Raw genomic sequence first — 10,657 nt, 5'->3', positions numbered from 1 at the left:
AACATGGAACAAACTCCAGCTTCACCTGCAACTAGCAATGCTATAAGAGGGGCAGAGCAAAGCGGTAACATAGCCAAACAACGGTTTGCTAGGAAAGGTGGGTTAGAGGCTTGACATGGCAATATGGGAGGCATGATAAAGCAAGTGGTAGGTATCGCGGCATAGCAAAAGAGAGAACAACTAGCAAGCAAAGATACTAGTGATTTCGAGGGTATGGTCATCTTTCTTGCGATCCTGCAAGGAAGAAGAACGAGTCCATGAAGAAGCCAAACGGACGTAGTCGAACGAATCCTCACAAACGCGACGTTATCGAAACTAACCTGAAGAAGCAACGCAGGAAAGAAGAAAACAACATAGTAAACAACCATCACATCAACATGGCATGATGCACAACCAAGTATGATGCATGTCCGGATTAATGAGGCATGGCATGGCCAAGTGCACAAGCAAAACTACAAGTTAAGTGGAGCTCAATATGCAACGAGTTGCATATTGATGAAACACCACAACAATCATTTAGTTCTCTCCCGTTTATGTACCCAACAATTTTGAATGTTTTTAAACATGGCAAGAGGTGAAACATAAGTAAACTACACAATCTAAGCAATTTAAATGGGGCCGGAAACATCAAACAACAATTCCGGTAAATCCCCATATGCATTTCGCAATTTAATGCAAACACCAAATTAAACATTTTAAAAGTTGTTAGCATGATTCGGATGGCATACAAGTTTATGCAATTTTAAAGAAAATGTTGATAAGAGCATTATGAAGCATTTGTCACCATGGTGGAAAGAAAGGGTGCCACGGCGACGAATCCGAAAATGATGCCACGGAAACATATTAGTTCCGGTAGCTCATGGAGATACCGATGCAAAAGAAAAAGTGACGGAAGCGTGTCAAAAGATGGTGGGGTGATCCCGGTAACCGGGTGTCCCACGAGACGGTATGGCAACGGGGAACATGCAAGAAACATGTCGGGCACGGTGCAAACGCGAGCATTTCATGCAACACACAACATTCATTCACGGGCGTCATCTTGGGGTTATACCTTTGAGGCGTGGCTTTTCGGAACGTATCAAGTTCGCAGCGGAAGTAGATGTTCTCGCCACGTTCGTAGTGGTAGTAGTTGTAATCATGCCGTAGTGAAAGTAGTGGTTCACATCGATGGTAGTGGTACATAACAATCATGGGTGAACTTGGAGGGTCATCAGTGATCATCGGGACGGTAGTGGAAGTAGAGGTACATGATGTCTGGTCGAACATCACGGCGGTGGTAGTTGTACACGGTGCTTGTGACCCGCAGTTCTTCGGGTAACGATAGTCGTACACGTCCGTAGATGTTCAAAGTCGTCACTGTTCGTAGCCAATGTAGTTAAACTTGACGAAACCCTCGACGACAGTAGTAGTGGATGTCATCGGTATCGTGGTACTTGGCGATATCCGTGCGTAGAGGTACTTTGCAGTTTCGACGATGGTCATACACGTTTTCGTAGATGAACTTGACTGATCCGAGGGATCTGGGTGTCGCGGTACTTGGTGAAAAACACGTCGAGGGTACTTGTACTCGCATCACCGTGGAAGTAGTCATTCGGGCTCCCGTGCGGACTTGCTGGTCTTGGTCTCCGTAGCGTAGTGGTACAAAAACATTGTCGGACTTGGACGAATCCAGAGGCGTGCACGGGCGGTGGTGGTCGTCCATGGAGGGGTGCTAGTTGCCGGAGAAGGGCCACGCCACGGGGCTCGGCGAGGAAGGTGGCGCGCAGGAAGAGCAGCTGCAGCAGGGCAGCGTCGCTGCATGCACGAGAGGAGGAAGGCCATGGCAGAGGCAGGCGTTGGGCGCTTGGAGCATCGGTGGCGGCCTCAGCAAGGAGAAGGGCACAGCGGGGTGGCCTGGAGGTCAAGGAGGCAGGCGGGTTCGCGGGATGTGGCACGGCATGACGTCAAGAGAGAGGCCGGTGGCAGCGCCATGGCTTGGAGATGACAGCGACGGCCAGACTCGGGCCACGCTTCGGCTCGGTCCAGATCAGATGACTTGGGGTCACGGTGAACGGCAACAGCCATAGGGGATGAAGAAGCCTTGGCGCTGGCGACGATCGAGGTGCTCCGGAGTCAGGGATGCGGGAGCTGCTGCCGGCGGCAGAGGTCGAGGTGCGGCAGCGCGTGGGGTCGACGCACGGGAAGAAGAAGGAGGAGGTTGAGGTCGGGCAGAGGTCTGGTGGTGCGGCGCAAGGAAGGAGATGTCGACGTGGTCACGCGCGGGCGTCGGAGATGGGTGCTCGCGGCAGGAGGGGGATCGGGTCAAGGCGTGAGGGTTCGGCTCCTCCCTGTGCGGCGGCGCCAGGAGGAAAGGTCAAGGGAGAGAAGCAGGGATCGAGGCTAGGGAGCGGGCGGGCTAGGTTACGGGAGAAGTGGGCCTTGGGGGATGGATGGGCCGGCCGATCTGAGGCTACAGAGAGGCTATGGTTGGGCCTGTCTGGCGGGAGGAAGCCCAGGGAAGGACTGGCACTAGTGGGCTGCTGCTCTACTCGCTGCTGCTGCTGCTGCTAACTTTTCCCATATTTTCACACCGAAAATAAAAGGACAAGTTCAGGGACAAAGGAGAGGGGTATGGGAGATATAAGAATATCCCTATGACCCTAGATTTATTCACATAATTGTAAAAATGGTTTGGACATTTTAGAGGAAGAAAAATATTCCAAGTTTGAATTAGATTCCAAACTTGAGGCATTTTTACCCCAACCAAACCAAGTCCAATTGAGATGAAATTTGACAGAGAGAGAGTAGAAATGATGTAAGATTTACAGAAAATAAGTGAACATTTTACTAGGACAGGAAACAGCCACTTGCAATAAATGTGTGAGAATTGAAAGGAAGAAGCTAGTCATGGGGTGTTGCACTTGATGATGGTTTAGATGGAAGGGAAGGATGGAACAACAAAGAAGATGGGAGAAGGAGTTCTCAAAGATGACAAACACACAACAAAAATGCACACTACAAAGATGATCATGAGGCAGATGCAACAACAATGACAAATGCAATAAAATGACAAGAGGCACATCACATCATGAAGCATAGAACAAAGCAAGTGCGGTGACCATGGCAACAAACACGGATGGCACAATGAAATATAATAAAATATGAACATGATGCAATAAACAAAATATGGAAATGGCATCTGAAGCTCCGGTCTTGGGGCGTTACATTAGTGATCGGTGTGGTGGTGAAATCGAGGGAGAGTGGGTGGCGAGCGCTGGTAGGGGGATGGATCCCGAGGGCGAGAAGGAAGGTGGTTGGCGGCGGCGGATGAGATGGATGGATGGGACATCTCCTAGAATCCATGGTTCAGTCTGATTATATAGCAAGTGGGCTAGGTTTAGGGGGTATTCGGTCCCTCCGATCGTAATCGTACGACCCGGAATAAATAGGTTCGAAAGTCTAAACAATTAACCAAAGATGTTTTAGCGATGTTTCGGGATGATCCAGACCAATCGGTAACGACTGAGCGGTTTGGGTTCGGAGAAGTTTTCGGATGCGTCCGCGAGGGGGTCTATGCACTCTGCAGAGAGACTCCGGCTTAGACAAGAGAGAGGACAAAGATCCAGGTTGCAAGTGGTCCGAGAAGGTCAACAAAGACAAACGGAAAGCAACCCTACCAACAGATGCAAGTTTTGAAAAATGGCCGCAACAGAGTGCTGATGCAATGCGAATGATGCGATGATGAATGCATCAAACAAATAAAGCACACGACGGCAACGAAAAACATGGAAGGCGTCTAGAGGGTCGGTCTCGGGTCGTTACACAGGTGAGGTGGAACCGACGGAGCAACGCGGTCCGCCCTTGCGCTAAACGCCTGGAACCCGTCGAAGTTGGCCCGCAGGCACCTGTGCAGCATAGTGCCACTTCCGCTTTTCCACAACGTCAACCATCATCCTCTTCTCGGGCTTTGATGTGTTTGAAGGCACTACATTTTTGTAAAACTCATGCATCCTCGGTGCAGGTGATATATTTATTCCTCCTTAGTCCAGATGATATACTTGTATCACCAAAGAGCTAGCTATGGACAGGGGTGCGTGGAAGCTTGCTATCCATGTGCCAGAGCCATGAGTTGGTTGCGAGATCTTATGGGTTTCACCTCTAGCCTACCCCAACTTGTTTGGGACTAAAGGCTTTGTTGTTGTTGTTGTTGTAGTCCAGATGATATACTTGTTCCATCTAATATTGGTGCCGACCCAAAAAACGATACACACTTGAGTATCTGAAGTTTATGTGCTCAAGAAAAGTCTCCTTTGGTACTACATATACCTGCATGTAGATATATTCTATTTAACTATATGATCTCCAAGGAAGTTTAATCTAATTATACCTCCAGTACTAGTCTCCTGTGCATGGAAATGGATATGAAGCGTATCAAATATGTCAGTCGTGGAGAAAGCTTTGAAGAAGTTGTTGCATATTTTAGTATTTCATGGCTTTCTTTTTTATGAAAAAACATCTAACAGTGCAGAAAGCTTTCCAGACGTTGTTACAGATTCAAGATGAGATGACATACGGGAGTACATGCCAGCCTTGAAAAAAGTTAGGTAACACTAGAGTATGCATAAATTGATCTGATCAAATTATGACATTTAATTATGTAATAATTTATCTGTTGGCTCTATATAACAGGCTTATAAATATGTGTTAACTTCTTATAGCTGAATATTTATAAGATTAGAACAATATGTTGTAATTACACATTGGTCCTACTTTACTGGCATTTTATCTTTCAAGATGAAGCAGCGGAGACACTCGTGCGGAGCTACTCAAGGTTCAAGGAGATAAGCCCTATTGAACAAGGTTATATTTAAGTTTTTTGTGGTTTGTTTTAGCTACCTATCAGTAACAGTACAAGCTTGATTTTTACGTGGTTGAGTTTTACCTAACTATCAGTAACATTACAGCCTTGATTACAGGGACAATGTTGTCTCATGACGCACCTATTTACCAAGCGAATTGCTGACGGATATGTATTTTCCTCAGGTAACTCAATGCATCGCTCAAAATCTAGCATTCTTTGTTGTGTGCAGGATGGCGATGACAAAGATTGTCTGTTTGTAATGGCATTTTCCTGAATACTGATGTATTCGAGAGCACTAATATAATTTCTCTTACATATTTATAATTTGGCATTATGACACTTTCTACATTGTAGTTTAATCAATATAATTTGCAACTTTGGTGTTGTGACGTTGGAAGCCATCTCAAAAGATTTCATTCCTTGGAGGTGCAACTAATATGTTTCCTCCCTTTATAATTTTGTTGTTTGCTAGGATTGGCAGCTCATTGACCCTGATGTTATATATGTTTTTGAAGCATTGCAAAGGTCATATGTAAGAACAATTGTATTGTCCAACTTTAACACCCTGGCTAGGTCAGTAGATTTGGCTATGAAAATATGAGTAGCATTGTGTGCTGCTTATTGTTCTGAATTGTGTCAGATATGTTTGTCGTTGCTTCTTATAATTCGCTATGTTAATGTAGCTACATCAACACTGAAACATTCCAGCTGCCAAAAGTAAGTGATGTGGACCGATGGAAAAGGTGATTCCTTCTAAAGGCATCTCAATAGAAGGACCTGTAAGGGTCATGTGTTATTTCCTTTTTCTAGAGTTGTTTGTGTAAAATGGCAGATCTGTTGCACTATCTTCTAAAGCAAGGTGATCGCTTCTATAGGGAAGCAAGGTGATTGCTTGTACGTGGGAAGCAAGTGGACTGATTGTAAATGGCAGATTTTACACGGTGTGTTGCCTATCTTTTAAAGAGAGGGCACCATGGCAAAGATGAGATAGGTGTCATCTGGTTTTAAAGGTGGGGGAGAGGGAGGGCTACAGCAAGAAATGTCCCTCCATGGCGAGAAACCAAGTTGGAAGGGAAAGGTCCAGCAGAAAAAGGAAAAGGTGCGTCATGGGATGGGGTTTTTGTGTTGGTACAGCGTGTGGAGATGGCATGGTGGATAGTTCAGACAACAATGTTTCTTCCCCACATATGACGTCCGAAAACGTTTGGGCGTATGAGAAAGAAATGAGCTTAAACCTTGAAGACGACCTTAATCATTTGTATAATGCATTTATATGCACATTGTATAGGCCGTAGCAACACACGGGCGTTCTTAAATCGCCACCGATTTTACAAAGCCGGAGAAGATGGCCTTCTTATACCAGCGTGACATGATAAAAAAGATCTGGATGTTTTTGAGTCGTTTTTCTTTCACCTAAATACAAAAAACTGCTCTAGCTCTGACACGATACAGCATTTATCTCCAATACAAGATCAGATAATCACAGAGGTAAGCAGTGAGGTAGCAGTAGAGGCTGAACAAAAATTTCATTGTGGCAACATTGCTAAGAGATCTTCTTTGTGCTGCATATAGTAATATACCAAAATTCCGAGTATAATAGCTAGTACCATGGACCAGAGGCTTATACCTGTTAGAAAACATGCAGCCATTTTCAGAATACTCACAAAATTGGCAAGTACTCCCTCCGTTCCTACATATAAGTCTTTTTAGAGATTCCACTACAAACTACATACGGATGTATATAGACATATTTTAGAGTGTAGATTCAGTCATTTTTGCTCCGTATGTAGTCCATAGTGTAATCTCTAAAAAGACTTATATTTAGGAACGGAGGGAATACACAATAAGTCGAGAACTCAAGATCTGCAACCAACATACCATCACTCTTGGGTGATTCAGTCGATGTCACCCTTGCGGTTGAGTCAAAGGAAGTCGACAGCAAGGCCCTGTTATATGATAGAACAACAACAATGAGAGATTGCATTTGTGGAATTCATCAACTAAAGCAGAATGAGAGCACAGGTACTGACCTTGAATCTTGAGAAAACACTAACGTAGTAACAATGCCAAGATGCGCCTTTTTAACTGTTAGAACCACTCGCATGTCTCTTGAACCTAGAACACTGATGCTTCCCTCAATATTTCCACTGGATATGCAAAGGCAAGTAAATTAGACTTGAAAAAAAACAGTAATGTTAATGTGAAGTTCATTGTTCCTTGCTCACATTGCTAGAAGTGTACCATCAGGCGAGACTGAAAAAGCTGAAATCACATCACGAGTTACTTTCTTTGATCCAATTCTTGTCCATGAGGAGGTATTCCAAGATATTATTTTCCCGTAATCACCTAAGAAGCAGGGTATTGTAACTGTCAGGTCTGAGGTTTACCAGGCAATTCCGTTCATTTTTTTAAGAGAACTTCAAAACATTTCATTCCCGTAATCACCTAAGAAGCAGGGTATTGTAACTGTCAGGTCTGAGGTTTACCAGGCAATTCCGTTCATTTTTTTAAGAGAACTTCAAAACATTTCATTCATAACAGGGTGATTCAAATCATGACGACACCTTGCATTGCTGTAACAAAGAGAATCTGACTATTGTCAGACTTAGTAGAAAATCGGCAGAAGCCAAATATTTCTCCCTGGAAATGTATGAGTCAGAAGTGCACTTTAAACAAAGAAAATAAACTAATGCAAATTGGCAAGCAAAAAAATCACTCACTTGTTCTCTCGGCAGATTAGCCAAAGCTTCAGATGACTTTAAATCCCACACTCTAGATGGGCCACTGCTCCTGTTCACAACTAGAAACATCTCATCGGAACTAAAGCATTTCCCAACAGAGGAAACCCATCAGTATCAAATAATAAATATCCATTTGGAAAGAGAAAGTTAAAGTGGCACTATTTCACCTGAAACTAAGATCCTTAACAGATGTTTTAGCATTAGGTTCTTCAATAACGGTTTCCATGCCAGGCCATTTGAAGACCCTCAAATGTCCATCCTATACAGCACACAGAGATTTATTTAACATGCGTAAAATAATATATGGACAATTTTAACTGCCATGAAAAGGCTAAATAAACAGCACAACCATATAACTTATTGGCTAGTCCTCAAAGCATAAGCGCATGACTATAATGGAATTTTACTGAATGAGAGAAAACCCTAGAATAGCTTCAGATAAAATGAGAAGGTAAAAAAACATTGAATGGTTGCTTTGCTTGTAAGAATTTCCAGAAGATAATGAAGCAATAGACAATTTATTTAAGCTAAATAATGTACAGCACTAGAATGTACAAACAAGAGCATCATGAGAATACTTAACTTTAAGTTGGTTTATCCGAATGCTTAACTGCAACCATTTGTTCACTTATTACAGAGACGCTAATTTTATGTTGTTGCCAAACATTTCCGTATTACACATAAACAATCTATGTCAGTTCAGTTGCCTAATCCTATGGCTCACACTAATTATGGTTGTGAATGTTGTAAAATGCTTTTTAGGTTCCTAGTGTGCGATGGTCAATATGCAAATTGTTGTTCACAATGACCATTTGGTACATTGCTTTCTGCGCAAAGTCACCAGATACAGCAGAAAATGTTTCTATTAACACCTACAGCTATCAGATCTGCGGAAGCTACCATATTTCATGCTTTGGAGAGTCAAGCGTGGCCACCTCCATTACTACCAACGGAAAAAAAGAAACTTGGGGGGGGGGGGGGGGGGGGGGTGGGGCAAATAAACCAAGCTAACGAATTGACTACAAACAGAGTTGGAACCAAAAAAGGGAAATAATAGGTAAGATAAGCAAATGCATAACACTATAATACTTTCATTTACCTCGCCACCGGTGGCAAGTATTGAGCCCTCTCCGCTGAATGACACAGCCAACTGTAAACCAACATCATTTAGCTTCACTAGAGCCTCCTGGTCAGATCTCAAAACTAGGCTATGTTGATCATCTCCTTCTGGTGATTCCCACCGCACCAACCTATGCGAGTGGCACATGGTAAGAATTCAGAATTGCTGAACCAAAGGGCTGACTTAAATTGTGCTTAAATCAGTCAGAAAAAAAGACAAACGGTATATTTATTATAAAATAAAATAAGATTGAAGAAGTATAAAGTTGAATGTTTTGCAGTTAAAACTTAATTAACCACCAGTTCATCTACAGTGACACCACAACAAGCCCAGTTCTGCTCGTTGATAAGGCCAATGAGATGGGCCCAACAACTGAAATGAACTTAACATCACAAGATGGAACAGATACAGGTGCCCCCGAGTTTTAGCTACAATCAGGAAATAAGCTATACTAACAAATCCAGCACAGTGCTTACACCGACAGTTCAAGCATATTATGGGGTTATCAGGAGGCATCATTGTATGTTACTAGAAGTCTTGAACACTATATTGTAATATGATAGGTTAATTATATTATGGTCGAATTAATCAGAATTTACAGCATATAAACCCACATCCACAACACCCCATATCGAACGGAGTACCGGACTCACCGAAGTATTCTAACTTTCTAAGCATACATACCATGTGAACCACAGGTTAACAACAATTAACCCACAGGGTAACACTAAAGATCGCACACATTGTGGAGATTTTGAGCTAATCAAAATTCACGACAGACGAATGCACTAGCGAGCATCAGCGTCACATGTCCAAGGACTCAAGTACCTGCAGCCGTTGGGGAAGGCGCAGAGGACGCCATCGCCGCGGGGGTGTACGGCCATCCTGTATGGTACCTGCTCCTCTGTCCCCAGCCTAAACACTTGCACCCCACCATCACCAAAACAACAGCAACAAATCAGCATGTAAATCTCTCCCATGATCCGTATGGATCTAGTGAAATCAGAGAACGAGGGGGCACGGGTTGCTCACGGGCTCGGGTGAGAGCGCTGGAGGCGCCCCTGCAGCGCCGGGGTCGAGGGCGGCGACGACCAGCGCGTTGGGCACGCCGCTCCGGCCCTCGCCTCCGCCTCCACCAAGTGCCACCATGGGGGGCGGAGGTGGGGAGGACGGGGCCGGGGACGCGTCCGTATCCACGACATCGTCGGCGGATGGGGAGGGCTTGATGATGTGTGCGAGTGGGAGCCAGGAGGCGCAGTAGATCGGGAAGCCGTAGGTCTGACCGCCGGCGCGCGGCGCGATCACAGGAGAGGGAAGGAGTAGCGGTGGCCGGAGGTGGTCGGTGGTCGCCGGACAGTGGCGGTGCCAGGATCTAAACTAGTGATGTCAAACTTTACTATTGAAAAATTAAATAGAAACAGAAAATAGCATACTTAACTTCAAACATAATCATCAATTTACCATTACCAAACTTTTTTGAACACACCATTACCAAACTTGAGACCTGACAAGTGAAAAAACAATATCTAAATTCTTAAGAAGAGCAGAAAAATAGGAAGAGAAAGAAGAAAATATAATAAAGGTGGAATAAAAAGGGAAGGGCTTGGTGCGCTCACCGGTCGCTGGAGGTGCAGTACTGTGGAGCAGTCAATGTAGACGTTCTCACGTTGGTGATTCCTGGCGGTGGGCAGCATCAGTGCTCCATCTGCAGCATGTACATACAAAGGTGAAAAGGGAAGAAGTTAAAGAAATCATCCCGTGATTTGAGGATCTGCTGATCTGGGAAATTAATTAGGACTTGCTTTTTTCTGCTATAGACTTACCAAATCTCAAGCAAAACATATGACAAGTTGTCAATTTCCAGAACTTGTTTACTTAACTGTGAGCTACGCCTAAGAAAAGGCTTTTGACTTGTCAAAATCCTGTGTAGTCACCCGACTACACAGCGATAATATG

At 44.2% G+C, this 10,657-nt stretch overlaps 1 protein-coding gene across 2 annotated transcripts; it reads right to left on the bottom strand.

The window, feature by feature from the left end:
- Window positions 1-6,200: 6,200 nt before the first annotated feature.
- LOC123086118 (SEC12-like protein 2) lies at window positions 6,201-10,404 on the bottom strand. Of its 2 annotated transcripts, XM_044507832.1 has the most exons (12): window positions 10,318-10,366; window positions 10,163-10,205; window positions 9,734-10,073; window positions 9,530-9,623; window positions 8,681-8,831; window positions 7,749-7,840; window positions 7,561-7,660; window positions 7,405-7,480; window positions 7,066-7,186; window positions 6,871-6,987; window positions 6,719-6,786; window positions 6,201-6,467 (listed from the first exon to the last, which is right to left on the bottom strand). In XM_044507832.1, the coding sequence occupies exons 2-12, from the start codon at window positions 10,163-10,165 to the stop codon at window positions 6,367-6,369; spliced, it is 1,263 nt and encodes a 420-aa protein (XP_044363767.1). In that variant the 5' UTR covers window positions 10,166-10,205; window positions 10,318-10,366; the 3' UTR covers window positions 6,201-6,366. The 2 variants fall into 2 exon arrangements, with proteins under 2 accessions (XP_044363767.1, XP_044363768.1); XM_044507833.1 differs by having other exon boundaries at window positions 9,530-9,616; window positions 9,734-10,205; window positions 10,318-10,404.
- Between the last annotated feature and the right edge of the window lie 253 nt (window positions 10,405-10,657).

This window comes from Triticum aestivum, chromosome 4A (genome assembly GCF_018294505.1).
Source record: "Triticum aestivum cultivar Chinese Spring chromosome 4A, IWGSC CS RefSeq v2.1, whole genome shotgun sequence".
In the NCBI taxonomy this organism is placed as follows: domain Eukaryota; kingdom Viridiplantae; phylum Streptophyta; class Magnoliopsida; order Poales; family Poaceae; genus Triticum; species Triticum aestivum.
Note: the sequence above shows the minus strand (reverse complement) of the source record. Positions and strands in the feature narration are given on the sequence as shown.